This window comes from Schistocerca americana, chromosome 1 (assembly GCF_021461395.2).
Source record: "Schistocerca americana isolate TAMUIC-IGC-003095 chromosome 1, iqSchAmer2.1, whole genome shotgun sequence".
Classification (NCBI taxonomy): Eukaryota; Metazoa; Arthropoda; class Insecta; order Orthoptera; family Acrididae; genus Schistocerca; species Schistocerca americana.
In genome coordinates, this window is record NC_060119.1 from 765,509,009 (window position 1) to 765,531,565 (window position 22,557).

General features: G+C 40.4%; 1 protein-coding gene across 1 annotated transcript in view; it reads left to right on the top strand.

Annotated features, from left to right (window-relative positions):
- LOC124545399 (synaptonemal complex protein 3-like) overlaps positions 1-13,154 on the top strand; it is a 148,921-nt gene extending 135,767 nt beyond the window's left edge. The window contains exon 4 of the mRNA XM_047124319.1: positions 12,761-13,154. Within this exon, the coding sequence (XP_046980275.1) occupies positions 12,761-12,922 (162 nt within the window). The 3' untranslated portion in view covers positions 12,923-13,154. The remainder of the gene's footprint in view (positions 1-12,760) is intronic.
- The last annotated feature ends 9,403 nt before the right edge of the window (positions 13,155-22,557 follow it).

The following is a 22,557-nucleotide window of genomic DNA, read 5'->3' on the forward strand; positions in this document are numbered from 1 at the left end:
CATGCAGGTGGGTGATAAGGCACAGAAACCAGGTTGATTCATCGAGTTTGAAATGGTCGATCACTTCGTCCACAATTTTGAACCAGGTTGTTGCCCTGTCGGGATTGAACGGCGGCAGCATTGGTAAGCATTGTAGAACGTTCGGAAGAACAGGTTGAGTGGAATTCATCGGGGCACTGCCTGAAACGAGCTGTTGTTGCTGTAGTATTCCAGGAGACTGTGTCTCCAGGCTATGTGGTGACGACGGCTGGTCGGGTGGCAGCTTGAAGGTGACGCATTGTGGTTGAGCGCGATCCATCGCGGCGCGGAAGGCCGATGCGGGTGAGACACCGTAATGTGTCAGTTGTGGTTGTGGAAGTTTGACTGGAGCTGGCGTGGGGGTGACAGGTGAGAAAAGGTTCAAAGTTTGAAAACGCGTGCCGGTCCGCAGAAAACTCGACGTGCGATCAGAGTCGGAGCCACATGTGTTGCAGGGAGGCTGCGGGCTGTCCAGAAGCACAGTGAGGAAAATGATGTCGAACATTGGGCAGAATGTGTGAATGTTCACTGTTCATAGTCGCTTCACGCAAAACGGTGTGCGGATAAGGTGAATATCGTGGCACAAAACAGTGAGGTGTAGCAATAGGACGGAGATGGAGGTCAGGCACAGATAACAAGCCATTGTTCCTGTTGCAGGCTGAGGTATTGAAGCAGGAAGGTATGTGCTGATGCTGAACTGGGGCAGGCGTGGGCATGCTCGGTTGCTGAGGAGATGGACCCGTGAACAAAGCAGTGCCGGCCATGTGGCAGGAATCCGTGTTGTACTGCATGGATTGCGGCGTGGCAAACCCTTGTCCTGGTGGTGGTAGGTTATCCAACGAAGCATTTGCAGAAATCGGCATTGATCCTGCACTGCATGGAGATCTGTAAGAGGTAACTGCACCGTCGATGATGGAGGGCACATGTGGAGGGAACAAAGGCATCTGATAGCCAGAGTCATGCACATTCCTAACCTCACTTATTGTTGCAGGCATGAAAACATCTGGAAAAATCGACGTAATCGACAAGTGAGAGGCATCATATTGCAGTCCTGGCACATGTACATCGCCCGCACATGATGCATGTCAATCACAAAAGCCGGCATTAGGCGTTGGGCTGAAGCCATTGTTCGAATGTTGTGTTGATGTAATACACGCGAAAATAACTGACGCAGAGGTCGCGGACACAGTAAAACGGCAAAAACGGAAGACGTTACAACTCGGTGTCACCAGTGAGGTGGATGCTCGGGTGAGATACACCAAATAACACCTTATAATCAGGAGTTCATTTATTCACATCTTCACACAAGAAAGGCTTGCACAGAACGGGATGGTGGAACTACACACAGATGATGTTTTGCTTAGTCCAAAGATGATACTAAAATCGATACTGGTGTCGATCTCATTGGCGCCACAAGTTCATTGTAATCTTACTCCTCTCAAATGTTCAGAAAAGACTTTGATTATTGTGGACAATAACTGGAATAATAGGAAGGAGGGGCAGATTACAAGTGGGGGCTCATCCAGGATTTATTGACTAATAATGAAGTTTGGTCTGTTGCAGAAAGTGCTTTATTTCATTAATTTTTGAAATTTATGCATGGATGAATTTTTGATCACATGGACCAGAAACTGAAGCTTGCCCAACAGTGACGATGTACTACCATTAGTGATGGATCAGATTGAATGAAAATGAAGAAAACTTTATAACTAAAACCAGGGACATCAAAAAGGAAAGATAAGCACAAACTATTTGTGAAGTTAATTTGTTTGTGGACTCATGTGCTTGTTAACAAAATGAATGATTAGATTTACTTTCATTCCAATTGATCCATAGTGAGGAGGTCCTCCAGGATGTAGAACATGTCAGAAAAACAACAACACATGACAAATATTTACAACTCCAACACATAAGCTAATGTACCAGTCCGCAGGTCCAAAGTGGCATGGTCGTCATTTTTTAAATGTAAAGAAACAGTAAATACTGATGTATTGCAGTTAATTTTGGCAAAAGTAGAGAAAATGAAGACAGATAACAATAGCAAATTTATTGCAGTTAATGATCAGTTAACTGAAATAAGAATTGAAAACAACAGCAAAATGGACAGAGTACATCAGATAGATCAACTGAGTAAACAAGTTTCAGAGTTAAAAATTGGTTGTCGGAGGGGTTAAAAAGTGTGAATCAAAAAGTAGATGTTTTAGAAAACTTAGGCGCTAATCACAAACCAGAACGAAAGAGCAGTGAGAATTTTGATGTGGTATGTACTAATGATTTTTCCTCTTGGGTGGAAAACAGTGTTATTGATGTATGTGAATCAGGTGATGACTGTACTGGATCTGAACTAGGTGGTATTTTTGCTGTAGATGTGAATAAGAGCTATGAAGTAACTGAGGCTGGTAAGTCTGAAACTGGTGGCTTATTGCAGATGAATGTAGGCAAGGTAAGTGACTTTGATGGAGATGAGACTTGTATTGTTAGTGATGTAGTTGATGAAGTAATTTTGGAGGAATACGATGATGATGAGAATTAGGTATTTGTGGAGTTTAAGAATAATGAAGTTTCAGAGTTATTTGTAAATGATTTTGACAATACAGGTAAGATAAGTGATGTTGTTGGTGAGGGTCATGGAATACCAGTCCAGTCAAAACAGTTTTTCATTAATTTCATGCAGAGTAATGGTCCAAACAATAAAGTTGAGGTATCTGTGGGCCTGGAGAATAAAGATGAAAACTTTTTTGAACTTCATTTGGGATCAGATTGGTGATAACACAGATAAAGGTGCATCCTGGAATAAGTTATCTGTGGTTAGTCAGAACTTTTATCCCAGTTGGTGGACTGAAGTGAAAGAGGATCTAAGCAGGAATTTTAATTTTGGCAGTAATGTATTTTGTGTTCCTTCTGTAACAAGTGATGATAGTTGTGCCATGAGATCTGTTCATTGTGTTCAAACTTTACCTGACAACATGAGTAATCAAAGTAATGTTATGATATCTGTAAATTTGATAAAACCTCGTGAAAACAGTGTGAATGCAGCATTTGATGAAATTGAAAGTGGTCTTTTGCATGAAGTGTCTAACAACAGAGAGGGTGATTCAGGTTTTGGCTGTGCTTATATTAAAGTTAAGATTGATCAATGGGAAGGCAACTGTTTGATTTATTTAGGTAGTCCAATTTGTGGTATATCTGAACAATTTAGTGACAAGATGAAATATAGTAATAATTTTGTGGAAATGCCCATTATACATGTAAAGCTAAGAGGAGCTACAGGCAATCAAAGCAAATTGGTAAAATCTTAGGTATTTTTAACTTTTAGTATAGAAGACAAGACCTTTGAACATGAATGCTTAGTGATTCCTAATCTACAGGAAGATATACATTATATTTGCAGGTCCATACAACTATTTAATTCTGTTTTGTAATAGATTTGTGCTTTAGAATTTGATACATATATGCCATGTGACATAATGGGTAGATCTTTTTACAATTTTGAAATGGGATAATCCCATTAAATATCTAGTAATAAATTTCTTATTTTAGAATGCTATTATTATTATTATTGTTGTTGTTGTTGTTGTTATTCCTATGTACTCCGCAGAGAATAATTAAATTTAATTGTCATGAACTCTTTTGGGTAAAGTCATGGGTGTTATGAGAAACTGAGTGAAGACTCACTTTATTCATGTGTACTGTAAATATCAGGAATAGTATCTTAAAGTTTCATATGTGCGAACTAAAGACATATATATGTTAAACACAGAATTCTTATGTCAGTATATTGTGGACTATGGTCCATACCTCATTTTGTTGGCATTTGTTGGATGCTGCATCAGTACATTCCAACTTGTCTTTCTTGTGTACATAATTTCTTCTAGTTTGATAATTGCAAAGTAAATGTTACTTTGAGATATCTTTAGTATATATGTGTATATTACCTTACTAGTTCATTTTTTTTTTCATTGCATTTAGCTCTGTTTATTAATGTACCATTTATGTGAACACTTTTTAATCCACTCTGATGTGAACCCTGTATGTTTTTATCATTGTTATTATAGATAGGCAAAACATATGCCATGTGATGTGAGGGAGGTATTGAGCAGCATACTTAGTGCACAAAACAATGTTTCAGAATTCATAGTGAAAGTTAGACAGGAAGTTACCTATCTGTTGGAGCGTGTGATGAGAAACCTAGGGAGGAAACTGAAAGATGTTGGTGGATCAACCCCCACACTCCTGTATGGTTGCACCCTTGTTCGTCCAGTTGACTTATGGGAGATAATGTACTCAAGCATCTGTCAACTACATCAGTCTTGTGACTGAAATTTTTAAATTGTTAACCAAGAAATTAACCTATATGAAGAATTTGTGAAACTATTTCAGGGTGTATATATACTGGGACAACTGGGAAATCCAGGAAAAACCCAGAAATTTTTTTATCTGGGAGAAAACTGGGGAAAATTTTCTACAATTGACACACAGCAAAATATGTCAAAGGCTGTAGGGTGAAGACTATGGAGTACTTCATAACAGCAAACTGCTTCCGATGAGCGTGACGTCACAACTGTTTACATTAAGTTTGTTTTGAGCAGTTGACAGCAGGCTCATGTGCATGCACAGTTGAGTTGCATATGAGCAGTGATTTGTCCCACTTCTGGCTACCTGAAGTGTGGCTGCAGTAGTAGCAAGAAGCAGTCATGCTACACAGAAAAAAAATGTTTCTCGTGTGCCAAAACTGCCAGATTTGCACAGGTGCAGAACAGTCTGGATTTTAGTGGGATGTTTATATTTAGTGATTTTATTTCCACATTTTTGGCCATCAAGCGTTAATCACCTTGCACAACAATGAAGTTATTTTTGTCAGTTTGCTAAATAAATGTGGCTTTTATTAATCATTTCTGCAGATGCAATCAATTTATAAGAAACCCAGTAATTTTCTAGAATTAATTAATAGAAATAAGTGTTTCATTCCATACTGTTGGCTAGTTTCAACTGTTCACTGAATTTCAAGTGCACCTTTACATTTTGTGGCATGCATGGATGGCATTATGCCATAATAAAGAATCAAACATGAAACAATATAGTACTGGTACTCCAAGAAAATCTGCATCCCGAAAGGAGCACTAAAAAGCTTAATATCAGATTGGGCCCTACGTCATTGCAAATCCAGACATATAAATGTGTTCTTTAAGCCAAATTATGCATTTTAGTATGGTTTGCAAAATTCCTATGCTCTTGGAGTATCCTCTGATGTCCTGTTTCTTTTATGACGTCATGTGAGATATCTTAATGCTGTATATGTCATCGTAACTGCCCATGCGCAGTAGCTCCTGTTTTCTGGTGCTCTATGGCAGCTGCTGAAATGAACCCATGTCTAAGAGGTGACAGGAAAATATTACGAATGGTTCTTGAAAAAGTGTTATTTTCAAAGGAAATTTTCTTTTACGCAAGATAAACTATGTTACATATGAGAATGTGCAATGAATTTCTTAAATCACAGAGCATTTGACTCTCATTTAAAACTTAAAACTTTCAGTATCGGCCACTTAGAATAATTTCAAGCCTAGAAGACCAGACATTCATGTCACTTTTAAAATTTGACTGGCACATTTGTGTGATGTATCTTAAAGTGTAACGCACACTGAAAAGACCAAGACTGAAAGCTTAACTTTTCTCATAGCTTATTACTCTTAAAGACCAGTATTATATGCAAAAGCTTAGCTTTACTTGTAGCTACACTATGTACATTAATTTAAACCATTAACTTTTCCTATTTGTGCATTCACACTACTTAACAGTGATGTTGCTATTGGCTGACTACATCACATGTTCTATGCACTGAATATCTGCTATGATTGGCTGATGAGATCATGTGACATGAGCTATGATTGGCTTACAATAGTGCATTGCAGTCTCTGTTTCAGTGCTTTGGAAACTAATGTGCTGTGTTTGGTGCACCCCCCCCCCCCCCCTCCCCCTTCCCCTCCGAGTCTCGTGCTGGGAAGTTCTTGCTGGTGTATAAAACCTTTACCATTCAAAGGATTGAAGTTTTTACAGCTCTGAGAAAAAGTTGTGTATTTTCATGTGGGAAAAACTGTGTTTTTAACAGACCCCCCTCCCCCCACATGTACACCATGTATTTGTTTAGAAAAGTAGTCACTGCTATATGGACAGTGTTATTCAACATAAATGGAATTTTTTTTAAGTTGGAGGATTAACTTCCCAATACATTATGTAACTTTAAATAATGCTGTGGAAGGTTGATGTTCTCTGACTGATGATTTGTTATGTTCAACACAGAAATATGAAACCTTAAAAAGTTCAAGAGCACATTCTATGAACCATGTTGCAAATAATTATCAGAATCTGATAAAATTAGGCACTATTACGTTAGTAGTCATACATTTTAATGAATTTCATTATCTCAAAGCTCAGTATGGTTTCTTCTTCTTCTTTTCTCTCTTCTTCTTCTTCTTCTTCTTTTTTTTTTTTTTTTTTTTTTTTTTAAATCAATTGTAAATGAGTTTTCTAGGCTTCTATGTACATAGGTTAGTTTGAATGACCATTTAGCAAATAGTGTGGAAGACATTTATGATTGTGATCACAAACTGAGTGTATACTGAATAACAAGATGCATACTTTTCTGATTTCACACACTGATTTTGGTTCTCTACCTACTCGATTATAAATGTCATCATTGAAAGCTATTTATGACTCTGATTACCTGTATTTATCCCAATTACTGCATTATTGTATCTCATTGGAACTTGAATTGTATGCAAACTCATGCTTAAAGCTGTTTCAGGTACTCGTGGTCATCGCGACTGTGTGTGTGCACTCAACGAGAGTGTGCAACTATTGATTGAGGCTAGATGCTTCCTCTAATTATTCTTTACATATGATTGAACTTATTGATGTATGATTATGAACTTTATTCATTCTGAAACTTCCAGGCAGGTTAAAATTGTGTGCTGGACCGAGACTCGAACTCAGGACCCTTGCCTTTCGCAGGCAAGTGCTCTACCGATTGAGCTACCCAAGCACGACTCATGACCTGTCCTCACAGCTTCACTTCCACCAGTACCTTGGCTCCCGCCTTTCAAACTTCATATCCATTTTGCTGTGTCAAAACATTTCTTCTGGTGTGTATCCAGTGTGGTTTGGATTCATGGATCGGTCCCCACATATTTTCTCCTTTCATTAGTCAACATATCTGTACATACTCTGGTTCATGTGGCTGATTGATTTTATGCTATGCTCCTACTAGTGATTGTATATATTTTTCTGGTCTGTAACTGTCATCGTAAGTTTTTCGAGTCAGCTCACTCACTGTACATTTAGGCTCTGCATTTTTTTCTTCTCTCTTGATGATTTTGAAGGTGTGACTTTATAGGTGTAAACTTGCAATTTTTAATTCTAGTAATTTACATTGCTTCTGCAGTTATTTCTGTAGTTTAGTGCTGCAAAATTATGGTTTTGACTTTGTATCATTTGTCTCGAGACAGAATGTTCCACAGATCTCAAAATCTGAATGTCATGCCTTCATAGGTGTACAGATTTTGAGTTGTATAGTAGATATGTTATGTATCAGATACTTCTGTACATCTGTATTCTATCTTTTGGTATCATTTTGTACACCATTTGGCAAACCTTATAGTAGGTCACAAAATATTGCAAACACATTGTTTCCCTATTATGTGAGGAGTTATTTTAATGGGACGTCTTCCTGTGGTATGACATTTCCTCAACAGAAGTTGTCGATACCAGTAATATTCTTAGAATTTTGAACAAGTCAGTATTATCACAGCTGCTTTTCTGAAATTTTTTGCATAATTTTATACACAATATGCTGTATTTCAAGCTAAAATTTAAGAAAAGGAATTACTTTATTTTTGATGTTACAATCAATAAGTACTAGCTCTGAATGTACAGTTAAAATTATTTTTCTTAGAAACATTTGAAATGACGTATTATTTGGCACACTTTAAATTTCTATTATTAATTACACAGTCTAGTACTGTTTACTATGTTTATTTCTGGATTCATTTATGGAGTAATAATCAAAATTAATAGAAATTCGCTTGTAAAGAAAATCTGTGAACCCTCTGGAATATGGTTATTACTGCAGAGTGAAGGAGTAGTAAGTATGTCTCTGATGTGCTTGGATGTATTTTTGTATTTTGGGCGAACAATGTAATTTTGGCTTTGTTAATGTGAAAATTCAAAAGACTTTATGTTATATTAAAATGTGCCAAAATATTCTAGCATAAAAAAATTCTGCAACAACAATCTTTAAGATTATTTAGGTCAGTTCAGCCATGAGGACCTAAAATGTGAGAATTTTAGCTTCAAGAATCAGACCCCTAAACAAGAACCGGAGCCACACTATAAGAAAAGCTAAGTAAACTAAAAAGTTAATTGTAATCTTACTCCTCTCAAATCTTCAGAAAAGACTTTACTTATTGCAGACAATAACTGGAATAATAGGAAGGAGGGGGGAGATAACATACCTGAGTGCCATTGTACAGTCTTCCATGGGGAAACAATTTTTGAATACAAAATTCAGAATTTCAGTCTTTTCTCTGTTATCTTCCATTTAAGTGTCATTACTGTCACTGAGAGACTGAAGAGATTATTTTGGTCTGATTATTGATTTTTATGTAAGACCAAAACTTCTTAGGGTTTTTAGTCAGATAAATTGGGCAAATTTTACTTTCAAAGCCACTGTCTACTACTCTCGTTGCTCTCCTTATGCTCATTTTCACTTTGTTTGGCTTTTGTTTGTCAACTTAGTTTTGACATGAAGCTGTTTTTGTTTATGTAACAGTTTTCTAAAACATTGTTTATGTAACAGTTTTCTATAACATTGTTTATGTAACAGTTTTCTAAAACATCTCTTAAACCATGATGGGTCTTTCCCATCACCCAACACTTTGCTTGTAACATACTTGTCTATGGCATATTGGATTATGTTCTTGGATTTTATCCATTTGTGCCCCATATCTTCATCCTCAGCACTGGATTTTTAATGCTGCCTACTCGTAGACTCAGCAAGAGAGAGAGAGAGAGAGAGAGAGAGAGAGAGGGGGGGGGAAACATTCCATAAAGAAGCTGTGACTTACCAAACGAGAAATCGCTGGTAGATAGACACAATAAAAAACACACACACAAATTTCAAGCTTTTGCAACCCAAGGTTGCTTCATCAGGAAAGAGGGAAGGAGAGGGAAAGACGAAAGGATGTGGGTTTTAAGGGAGAGGGTAAGGAGTCATGCCAATCTCGGGAGCGGAAGACTTACCTTAGGGGGAAAAAAAGGACAGGTACACACACACACATACACACACACACACACACACACACACACACACACACACACACACACACACACACATCCATCCGCACATATACAGACACAGGCAGACATATGTAAATGCAAAGAGGTTGGGCAGAGATGTCAGTTGAGGCAGAAGTACAGAGGCAAAGATGTTGTTGAATGACAGTTGATGTACGAGAGGCGGCAACTTGAAATTAGCGGAGGTTAAGGCCTGGTGGGTAATGGGAAGAGCGAATATATTGAAGGGCAAGTTCCCAACTCTGGAGTTCTGATAGGTTGGTGTCAGTGGGAAGTATCCAGATAACTCGACGGTGTAACACTGTGCCAAGATGTGCTGGCCGTGCACCAAGGCATGTTTAGCCACAGGGTGAGCCTCATTACCAACAAACACTGTCTGCCTGTGTCTGTTCATGCGAATGGACAGTTTGTTGCTGGTCATCCCCACATAGAAGGCTTCACAGTGTAGGCATGTCAGTTGGTAAATCACATGGGTGCTTTCACAAGTGGCTCTGCCTTTGATCGTGTACACCTTCCGGGTTACAGGACTGGAGTAGGTGGTGGAGGGAGGGTGCATGGGACAGGTTTTACACCGGGGGCAGTTACAAGGGTAGGAGCCAGAGGGTAGGGAAGGTGGTTTGGGGATTTCATAGGGATGAACCAAGAGGTTACGAAGGTTAAGTGGACGGCAGAAAGACACTCTTGGTGGAGAGGGGAGGATTTCATGAAGGATGGATCTCATTTCAGGGCAGGATTTGAGGAAGTCGTATCCCTGCTGGAGAGCCACATTCAGAGTCTGATCCAGTCCCGGAAAGTATCCTGTCACAAGTGGGCCACTTTTGGGGTTCTTCTGTGGGAGGTTCTGGGTTTGAGGGGATGAGGAAGTGGCTCTGGTTATTTGCTTCTGTACCAGGTCAGGAGGGTAGTTGCCTGCCAACCCTAAGTTTGGTACAGATTTATTGATGACATCTTCATGATCTGGACTCACAGTGAAGAAGAGCTCCAGAATTTCCTCTCCAACCTCAACTCCTTTGGTTCCATCAGGTTCACCTGGTCCTACTCCAAATCCCAGGCCACTTTCCTTGACATTGACCTCCATCTGTCCAACGACCAGCTTCACACATCCTTCCACATCAAACCGACCAACAAGCAACAGTACCTCCATTATGACAGCTGCCACCCATTCCATATCAAACGGTCCCTTCCCTACAGCTTAGGTCTTCGTGGATGAGAAAATAAAAAAGACCAATGTGAAGGATGTTGTTTATTGCATCACTGAGGCATGGCAGAATATTTCAAAAAATACTCTGAGAAAATTGTGGAGAAAACTGTGGACATCTCTTGAATTTCAAGACAACCTAGTTGAAAATGAAGAGGAAAATCTACTACAAATGACACAGAAAATCCATAGATGTGAAGAAGCTAGTGAAGGAGATGTAGATGAGTGGATGGCAGTGGATGGGGCATGTGTGGAGAACCTCACTGACGCTGATTTAGTTGCTGCTGTGACTCAAGACCAGGAAGAAGTGGACTGCTGTGACAGAAGTGACAATAAGTCTGAAAGCGACAAAGAGGAGCTGGTACGACACAGTGATGCAGCAGAAGCCCTTGACTGCACGCTACGTTATTTGGAGCAACAGCCCACAGCTACACCTGCTGATTTGATGTTTATGAGATGATGATGCAACTATGCGTCATATAACAGGCTGACTTCATTATGCAAAAAAACAATGACTGAGTTTTTGTCATCTAAAAAGTAGGGATAAAATGTGCGCTGTATTTTAATAAGTTTGACAGCTTTTCCTTCATTATTATGCATTGTTTAAACCTAATGTTTTCTTGCCAATTTTTCTAATACATGTTTACTGTACTGAGTAAATTAAAATAGTGTGTATGTACAGCAGTTTACCACACAGTTATCCATACTTAGATTAACATTTTCATGTTCCGGTTAACTGAAAGTCCAGATTACCAGTGTTTGGATTAGTGGGACTCTGCTATACTACCATTAATATTATACATTAATGACATAGTTGACGGTATTACTCACAGTCTCAGCATTTTTTGAGATGATGCTATTATCAACAAGGAAATTGCATCTTATAAAAAGTGTAGCAATATAAAATTAGATTGTGTTATAATATCAGCTTTGTGGGAAGTCTGGCAACTAGCTCTTAATGTACAGAACTGTAAAACTGTGCATTTCACAAAATAAAATATAGTACCCTCTGATTGAATGATTATTGTGTTGCAGCTAGAATCTGTCACATTATACAAATATCTGTGTGTTACAATGTGTAGAGATATGATGTTAAGCAGCCAAATAAGTTACAATGGAGGTGACATATATGGAAGGCTCTAATTTAGTGGTATGCTGCTGGGAAACTTTAGTCTGACTTTCAAAGTGATCACCGACAAAATACAGGCATGATCCTTATTGGAATATTGTCCCACTGTGTAGGTGGGATCCATATCAAGTCAGATTAACCCTTTTAGTGCCAAATACGATCTGATCGTGATCCAAATTTTCGGCGAAAAATGCCAGTAACGATCTGATCGTGATGCCTTTCTCATTCGCTAGGAAATACTAACAACTTTGCCTTCAAGCGGTGAAAAAATGAATGAGAAAGGCATCATGATCAGATTGTTACTGGCATTTTTCGCCGAAAATCTGGGTCACGATCAGATCGTATTTGGCACCAAAAGGGTTAACAGAGAACACTGAATGTAGGTGAAGAATGACAGTGTGAATGGTATGCCATTTGACTAACAGAACCTAGACAGAAGACATTGTATATCCTGTGAAAACTGCTTCAAAAATGCCAACAATTAGCTTTCAGCAGGGAAACTCAGTATCTGTAGGTCCCTACGTGACGAACCCACAGAGGTTATTAAGAAAAATTTGAACTGACATCAGCTTGTAGAGAGGTATGCAAGCAATTTCTCAGTCTTTCTTCCCAACACTCCATCTATAAGTAGAATAGAAATAAACCATATTTCATAGCATAATAAAAAGTACATTTCACCACACACTGTAATTCACAGAATATAAATGTAGTAAATGCAAATCAAGATGGTTGGACAGAGATTTGGACCCTACTCCTTGTGATATCTCTCCAGAATTTTAACTGCTGTCCGGCCTCACTAATGTTAGGTAAAGCCAAAGGGAATGTGTGTTACTAATTATTTATTTGAGATACACTGCTTTATGAGTAAATTATGCAAATGCTTAAATCATAACTTAGAGTAAAAACAATACAACTAGCTGTGTGTCCTTAAAATAGTCCAGAATCATGGACATTTGAAGCTTAGAAAATAATTCTGTCTGCTTGCGCTTAATGTAACTCCAAAGAAGGGTTTTCTTGCATCATTGATCAAACTGGTGACCATTTAATAATTTATAATTGATTTTCAGGGCACTCATGAACAAGACGAAAAGGATCAAGAGACTTGCAATGAAGTATATGTGCAAATTGAGAAAGAATTAATTGACTTGCAGAATAAAATGTTACTGAAAACTCAGCAAGATGAAATTGCAAACATGCAAAACTCACTAAAAAGTATGTTATTTCTTTAAATGTAACTTGTGTCACTGAATATATGTGCTAAATGAAACTGTGAAGTGAATCACATCATAAGCCTGTCATGCCATTAATGCATTTTCCTACAACTTTCTAGTTCCTATTGTTTAAGATTAATTTCTGTCCGAGTTAGTCACATTGACTGGTGTAAGTTAATAGAAGTGAAGTCCATAAATTGCAAACAGTACAGTAATGCATCAGTGAAATAATGTCACAGCAATCTCTCAACAATCCCAAAATAAATTCATGTAGATACCTACAGGAAAAAAATTATAAAAAATGTATATATTCTGTGTTACTATAATCTAAGGTAAAACAATGTATTATTGGTTTAATTTAGAATAGTGCTCAAAAGAGCAATTGTTTTTTCTGTGTATTTGAATATGATTATTAAATACAAACTTTGTGAAATTAATGTAAGACTTTTTTCTGTTCATTCTAAAAATATAGAGAATACTTGATTTTAATGTATCTATGCATCTAGTGTGTAAATGAATTAAATTTCAGATACTGTATAAATCTTAGCTTATACATCAAAACAGTATATGATTAGTACAGACAAAACATAAAAAGAAGTAACTGAATCTTCTTATGGTACTGCAAATATGACTATAAGGGGTTTTTAAAGCACTTTATTTAATGTGTGTTGGTTGACAGGACGATCTCTGAAGCATCAACAAATAGTCAGTTTGGCAATGGAAGGAAATGTGGGGGCTAAAACTATAGAGGGAGACCAAAGCTTGAGGACAGCAAACAGATTCAAATAGATGTAGGTTGCAGCAGTTATGCAGATATAGTGATGCTTGCACAGAATAAAGTAACATGAAGTTAGTTTTCTGACTGAAGACCCCAATTACAACATGTGATTTATGTGTCTTGTACTATTAGACATTTCATCATAAAACCTTAAAAAACATGATGTGTGTCCTTCTAGCACAGTCAGTTACTAGTCCATATTACTTTAACATTCCTGCGGGGTTAAGTTTATTTTCAAGTTATTTCATTATCAGAAATTAATAGCTTGCCATAGTGCTACCAGGTAAGCGGAAGTATGCAACCCATGAAGGCATTAATAGTGTGTCAGTTTTGTGTGTCTATAGAGTGACTACCACTGCAAGCTCCTGCAATGCTTATGGAGAACTAGTAGGTGAGATTGGTACCTTACATCAGGGCACATTATTCAGCACTGTACACAGACCACTGTGATGCCATGCCAGTGGCTGTTGAAGACTGAAACCCACAACTGTGTTAGATTAGCCTCACCTATAGTACCTCAAGTTCATTTATTTGTATTTTATATTTGCTTTAATCACTGTGTTGGATTAGCTTCACCCACAGTACCTCAAGTTCATTTATTTGTAATTGCAGTTTGATTTGATTGCTGTATTAGATTAGATACACTCATAGTACCTCCAAGTTAATTTATTTGTGTTTGCACATATCCTTGATCACTGTACTAGATTATCCCTGCATGTCATACCTCATGGACATTAACAATGTTTCTCACATTGTCTGTGTAAACTGATCCACCACAAATGGACAATGGGCACTCCTTGACTGTACTTGTAACACTTTCATGAGTGGTGAGGACTTCCAGACTGACTCAACTGAGAATTTTTGTTCATAGATATTTTTGTGGTGACTTTCTAAATGCATTTTTCAATTAACTGTTCCTGTTAACATTCCAATAAAGGAACTGGTATCCCCTCTCCATGCCACACTCCAAACCATGGCCAGCCACACTTATGTCTCATTTCCCTACCACCCAACAACTGCTCACAAGACCACGCCACCAAAGGCACAGAGCACAAAGGTGGTGACAGAGGCCTCAGTGTCAAACATGTAATGTTGGCACCTTGTGAATTGGACATGGCACCAGAGGACGGGTCCAGTGGAGGGGTGAGGTGGTGGGTGTCATGAGCGACTGCTGGAGCAGGTGGTGTTGTGGATGTTGGGGCAGCCTTTGCTGTCAGGTCATGAGTGCTGCCTGCTGGGTTGGCATCATCATTCAGGGCACCGATTTCATTGCTCACTGTCACCTTGACAGCTTTACTTCTGCCAGTACCTCGTCTCCTGCGAACTGCAGGAGAGCTTCTGTAAAGTTTGGAAGGTAGGAGATGAGGTACTGGCAGAAGTAAAGCTGTGAGGACGGGGTGTGAGTTGTGCTTGGGTAGCTCAGATTGCAGAGCACTTGCCCGCGAAAGGCAAAGGTTCCAAGTTTGAGTCTCGGTCCGGCACACAGTTTTAATCTACCAGGAAGTTTCATATCAGTGCACTCTCTGCTGCAGAGTGAAAATTTCATTCTGGAAACATTCTCTAAGCTGTGGCTAAGCCATGTCTCCACAATATCCTTTCTTTCAGAAATGCTAGTTCTGCAAGGTTTTGCAGGAGAGCTTCTTTAAAGTTTGGAAGGTAGGAGATGAGGTACTGGTAGAAGTAAAGCTGTGAGAATGGGGCGTGAGTCGTGCTTGGGTAGCTCAGATGGCAGAGCACTTGCCTGCAAAAGGCAAAGGTCCCGAGTTCGAGTCTCGGTCCAGCACACAGTTTTAACCTGCCAGGAAGTTTCATATCAGTGCACACTCCATGGCAGAGTGAAAATCTCATTCAAGGTTGAAACAGACCTCGAATTGGTGTGCCCAGCAAATGAAATGAACAACTCTATACTGAACTGTGAGCAGTCGGCAGTGGAACTGCAATGAGTGGCCATGCGAAGGAGGTCAAGTCCGGCCGAGCGAGACCAAGACAGATGGGAATGGGACCGAGGCTGGAATGAGACCGGCTGATGTACCGTTGCGGGAACAAGACCAACTGTTTCCCATTCCCGGGAACTATAAGTAGAAAGACACAACCAAGAGCGACGGGAGCGGGACCGAGGCTGAAACGAGACTGGCCAACGTGCCGTTGCGTGAATGAGACCGACCGTTTGCCGTTCCCAGAAGCTATAAGTAGAAAGCCGCGACCGAAGTGAACTATGAAAGACTGTACCTTAGAATTCATTCATCGCTCATTCCGTTCATCTTGGTGAACTGTTCCTTTGGACCCGTTAGTTTGCAAATGATCCATCTTTAATATATACTGGGTTCAACTGATCAATGGGTACTGTGGCAATGGGTACTGTGGTGGCAACTCTATGGAGCCATGCAGGAAAGGTCTTTCCCTGTGCTTGAGTATTAGGTGTGGTCTGAGTACTGCAGGCAGAGTGGTAGCTGGCTGGTGTCCACAACGCAGCCAGTGAAGTGCAGTCAAGGGCGGGTTCTGAGGGTGTAGGAGTGGCTGAGTCAATCAGTGATGATATTCTGAATGTGTGCCACATGGTATATGTCAACTGTGGATTTCTCTGTATTGCTGCTGCTGGAACTGTGTAGGGGATATCTGTGTGACTTTGTTTTGACAAAACCCTGTTGTAAGGGGGTGTCGGTCAGTGAAGGCCGCGAAGGTGTGGCCTTCCACCGAGGGGCAGCAGTACTTCACCACCTTGCAGGTGGCTAGAAGCTCATTGTCATACATGGCCCAATTCTGATGTGCCACAGAGAGCTTCACAGAAAAGAACACTAGTGGCTGCCAGGGACCTTCAGTCCATTATTTAAGAATGATACCTAGGGCAGACTGGTTGGCGTCAGTAATGATCATGAGTGGGATGGTCAGATAGGGTTGGGCCAGGATGGCAGCATGCAAGGGTTCACATTTCATTTGTTCAAAACTCTCTGTCCTTTGTGTTGCCCAGAGAATGGACTGCTACCTTTAGTATAGTCACGCTGGACTGCAGCAGTAAGCTGTACTTGCACATTTGCAATTGGTGCCAGAAAAAATTCACCATCCTGAGGAACCTGTGCACCTCTTTGAGAGTTGTGAGTTGTAGGAATTCAGCAACAACCTGGACCTTCTCATCCAGAGGGTGGGCGCCTGCAGATGATATCCTCTGTCCAAGGAAGTTGATCTCCAAAACACAGAAGATACACTTTTCAAGGTTGATGATAACCTCCACCTCTTGGACGCGAGAAAATACCTCCTGGAGGCACCAGTGGAGCTCCAAGACATCACACAAGTAGATGAGGATATCATCCAGGTAGGTGGAACAATACTAGGTGCAGCATAGGAAAGATGCTTTCAAAAAGACCAAATGGGTTGAATATTGCCGTCTTCTCCATGCCCTTTATGACCGGAATCTGCATAAATGCTTTTGCACAGTCTACATTCCTGAAGACAATTGCGCTGGACGGGTCATCACTGTAGCTGAATGAGAGGGACACTGGGTAGCAGTCGGGGACTATCCTGGTACTGAGGTCCTGAAAGTGCCATCTTTTTTGGGGATGAGCTGTAGGGTGGAATCCCATGGACTCGAGGCACTTCAAAGGGTGACACACACTGGTGGTGATTGCTGCCTCAATTTTGGTCTGCGCTGCTCTTTGCTTACCTGTTACCTGGGGAAGGTGGCGCAGAGGTGGCAGATAACGGGGGGGGGGGGGGGGGGGGGTGACATCATTGGGCTGTAATGTTATGTATCATGGTGTACCTCTCAGGTGAGAGGGTGAGATTGGATGTTTCTGGAAGGGTCAGTGAGGAGTGGAGATTTTGGAAGGTGATCAGCAAAGGAGCTAGAATGTGATGATTCCTGATGGCAAAATGGGTGGCAGTGTGGAATCTAACAAGGAATAGAATGGAGGGATGTGCCATCAATGATATGCCAATCTGTCAAGTCGAGGTGGAGGCCATAGTGGACAATGAAGTCGGTACCAAAGATAGAATATGTAATGTTAGCCATGGTAAAGGTCCATGCCAAATCTCTGCCAATGCCAAGGTCAATGGACCAGATGTGGAAGCAGTAGGTTCTGATTACAGAGCCATTTGCCACACTGAGGAGGAGGGGGGATGTGGGGAGTGCAGAGGAGGGTAACATTTAGTGGGGACAGATGGAAAGAGAGGAGCCATTGTCAAGCAGGTAGGCTGTTGGGGAGGAGGGATTCCAATGACAGTACACAAACAGGCATAGAGGAATAGCAGAGCAGACAGGCGCACCTACTACTGATAACAGCCTGTGTTTGGGGACCATACACATGGTTCCTGGCAGTTTGTGGTGTTGCTGCTGAAAGGTCCAAATGACATGTCTTCCAAGTCTGACCCAGGTTAACGAACTGGCATGGGAGCAGTAGATCCTGGTTACAAAGCCATTTGCCACCATGAGGATGGGGGGGGGGGGGGGGCAGAAAAGGGCAACAGGTCACAGGGGTAGATGGAGAGATCAGAGCCACTGTCAAGCAGGTAGGTTGTTGGGAAGGAGGGGTTCTGATGATCATACACAAACATTCACTGAGAAATAGTGCAGCAGCCAGGCGCAGCTACTGTCAGCAGCCATCTATGTTTGGAGATCATGAACACAGTGCCTGGCAGTTTGCAACATTGCTGCTGAAGCACTTGTGATACCAGTGAAGGTCACCTGTAACCCGAAAGTCCTGGCTGCCACTAGCTGGTTGGAGTGGTGTGTGCCTGTGTGGGCATGCACCCTGGCTATTGTAGGCATTACAGGGCTGTGGAGAGATTGGCTTGGCTTGGGGGAGAGGTTGTGCATGCTCCAGGTTGGAGGTGAGCCTGCACATCTTGCCAGTTATGCAGTTTATGAGCTGCACTATGTTCATGGAGGGTTTGTGGGGCATGGAAGGTGTGGGTGATGGGACGGGCTGTATGTGTGGGAGATAATGTGATAAGACAGCATGACACTGTGCGCCAGCAGTGATGGTTGCAGTGTGGAGTGAAGCTGCCACATCATTGTTTGTATAGTAGTTCATAGCTAATGCCATGTGGTGTGTGGTAAGCAGATGCGCAATCCAATAGGCGAGTAGCAGCATTCCAGAAATTATCATTGGTTTAGCAAGTGCACAGAGGTGCTGGAGGAGTTGCAAGGCCTGCACGTCAGTGCATTCCTCCAATGAAAATAGTGAACATGCGCACCGTATTTCTGATGCTCCAGCTATGCTATCAGCGAGTCTTTCAGGGCAAATGCCTAAGCTGCGATGTGTAACCCAGCCTACCAGCAAGAGGTGGCAGCGTTGAGTGCCACCTATGTTGCTGGCTCAGGACAGCACACGTTATGCAACATGTGTGGGGCACACTGTGTGTCGCACACTGTCCGTGACCTGCCTGAGCACTAGCACACTGTCATGCCCTCTGCCAGATCCCCCGCACCACAGCACACCCAGCTATGCCTGTTGACCACAGTGCATCACCACACCTCACCTCAGCTGGTGGTGTGGTAGGACATTACCCCTATGCTGAGATCATGATGTGATGCCCCAGAGGTCGCTGCATATCATGCCATCAATGCTGGCGTACTGTCCCCATCACCACTGATATCCTACCACTGCCTGTTGCAGTCTCCTGATCCATGCCCCTGTGTCCGTTCAACCTGCCCTCTCCTTCTCCCATGGAGGGAATAGTGTGGTGACACACTACTATATGTCTACATGTTTGTGCCCACCATATGTCTGCAGATGAGCAGCCCAGGAAAAAAAGAAGCTTCAGGGAGCATCCCCAACTCCTGGCAGTTCCCATGCCGATGCTGAGGTGATGCATGACTGGTTTCACCCGTTTTGTGTGTCTACAATATGAACAGTACTGCAGGCTCCTACAACACGTATGGGGAACTTGTAAGTGAGGCTGATGCCATACTTCAGTGCAACATTATTCAGCTCTCATGTCCTGAGCTTGCATGGAGCATCCACTTCACAGAGCCTGTTAAATTATAGTGAGGGTGTCAGCATCCAATTTCTTTTAGTGAAACTGCAGCACCGCACCTATGGCTGTTAAAGACTGAAATTCACAACTGAGTTAGAGTAACTTCACCTACAGTACCTTAAGGTTGTTAATTTGTATTTTATATTTGCTTTTAGTCACTCTGCTAGATTATCTTCACTTATGGTTCATCAAGTACATTTACTTGTGTATTTGTTTTGCTTTGATAACTTTGTTAGTTTACTTACACTCATGGTACCTCCAAGTTCACTTATTTGTATTTTCATATTTCCTTGATCACTCTGTTAGGTTACCCCTGTTGACCATACCTCAAAAACACTAACAATGTTTCTCATGTTGTCTAGAACTCTGTCTAAACTGATTGCTCACACACAGACGGTGGTTACCCCTCATATGTGCTAATAACACCTTCATGGAGTGGTGGGGATTACAGGACCAACTCAATTGAGAATTTGTGTTCATAGACATTTTTTGTGGCAACTTACTTTGTAAATGTGTTCTGCAATTAATTGTGCATATTAACATCCCAATAAAGGAACTGTTTAGTATCCCGACATCTTTTTGTTACATTGTTCCCATGCTTTTTCCATCCGTTTTACCCTCCATTCTTAGCAAAACCCATGGTATATGTGGTATCCACCCATCAGTGAGGAACACAACCAAACAGACAGTGCACATCACACCAGACTGAGCAATTGCCAATATCACATTCTTGCACCATCTAGCTAGTGCTTGCCACACTGGGCTTCACAAGTAGTATAGCACATTACACCACCATTCCAGTGCTAACACAAAGAGTGAAGCATCATGTCACAGGGCAACTCTGATCTTGGGTTACTGCTACTTTTGAATTCGAACCCGCCCCTGCCAGTAACAGAACCACCACTGTAACATTCGCTTCTACTGATTTTTTAACAGATTTTAATTCTTCAATATCCTTTCCCTGCCTTGAACTTTCTTTGACAAACTCATTTTCTAAAACTATGACTCTGCTCTCAACTATATCTATTCTGCAATTTATATGCTGGAAGCCAGCTTCTATTTTGTTTTTTAGCTCTGTGTTTTGAGTATTGATTTGCTCATTGTTCTTTAGCATTTCAGATTTTTAAAGTCCACTCTTGGTTTTCATGGCTGATTTCATGGTACCTATCAGTTACAATTTTAAAGCTTCATTGTCAGCTTTCACTACTGATTCTAAGCCCCTCTTCCACCCACATTCTAGATTCCATTTGGACATTGTTGGTCTTTGTTTCTCTTAATGGACTTAAAATTGCCCACAAGTTTTTTGTCAACTTGCAAATTGTCTAAACTCTGCCACCTCAAATCCCTACCCCCCACCCCAAATGCATGGTTCACATAGTCATCGTTAATTGTCATTTATGATAACTTAATTATGACCGCTTTAGCCAGAAATGTGATGATTTGATCTTTTTGCTGTACTTATCTTGATTTCTGCCCTGATTCATTGTTTCCAAGCAGCCTGTTAACTTTTTAATTTTTGTTCATCATCTTGATTATTCTTGAAACCAGCATTGTCCACAGTGTTCCAGAATCCAAACAAAGCATAATTAATGTCTTTCCAACAACAAAAGATCATGATTTGAGATTCCAAATCAAATACACCTGACCCCTCAGTTTTAACAATACAAAGATAATAAAACACTAAAATTTAAGTTTTATAGCAGCATTTCTTCATCCAGACTATCAGCCATGTAAATGTGCTCATTTAATCTACAGATGCACCTGAGGTGTTTGTTGCATGACATACAAGATGATGATGATGGTGATGATAGTTAATAGTTAATTCAGTGAAACTGGTGGCTCAGCTCATTGTCCAGTACACATTGAGAAATGATTGTTATGTGTTTCAGGAGAAATATTTTTGTGTTCCAACTGAACTGTTGATGAATAATTTTAGCTTCAACGTAAGTATGCACCCACTTCCCATAATTAACATACAATAGACTTGATGTAAAGGATCACTTTTGAAATAAACAGTGGTTACACAATTACAAATTTGTATTTCTTCTCACCACAGAAGTTAAAATTTTCATTTAAATGTCATTCTGACCACTTCTACTGCACGAGAAACAATGTTTCTGCTTCTACATAAAAACATGTCCTACTCCTTCCTTCTCCATGTCTGTTCACAACAATGACTCTACAAAGACTTCCATAATCATCAGTAAACAAAGGCATTATGCCTCATTGATGCAGTGTGTCAGTGATGTATTGTTTCAGTAAGTCTAAGTTCACATATACCTGGAAAATTATAATCAAGAGATAAACAAATTTTATAGTAACAATTAAATAAAATGATCTTTTACACACTTTTGTAGTGAAGTTTTGGTATGTAAATAACTTTAAATACGTAAATACCTGCCAGTTACTGACAAAAGAAGAAGATGCAATTTTATAGAATAGTTAATATTTTTAAAAGTTAAAATAATGGGTTTCTTAAAAGTTACAGATAAATAAAAAAGCAAAGAAATTTCAAATAAATGTTCCCAAACATCAAACCAATCCCAAAGGCACCGTCAATGAACATAAAATACACAAATTTGGAAGAAACATAGATAAAAAATGAATGGTATCGGTGGGTTCATTAAGCAGATGTATCTTCATCTACTATTGAGCGGGACTCCTAATGGCATGCATTTGCTATGATTTCTGAGACAAATCAAATGCTGTGTTGGTACCAAATGGTAAGTGAGACAACACGTCAGCATTCGAATGTTGTGAAGTGGGCCAATGATCCGTAATCAAATAGAACTTCCAGCCATACAAATATTGGTGGAGTGCCTCCTTTTTAAGTTTACTATAATTGCATTGTGCTTTGTTGAAAGTTTGTAAGACAAAATCAATTGGCCCATCAGGGGAATCA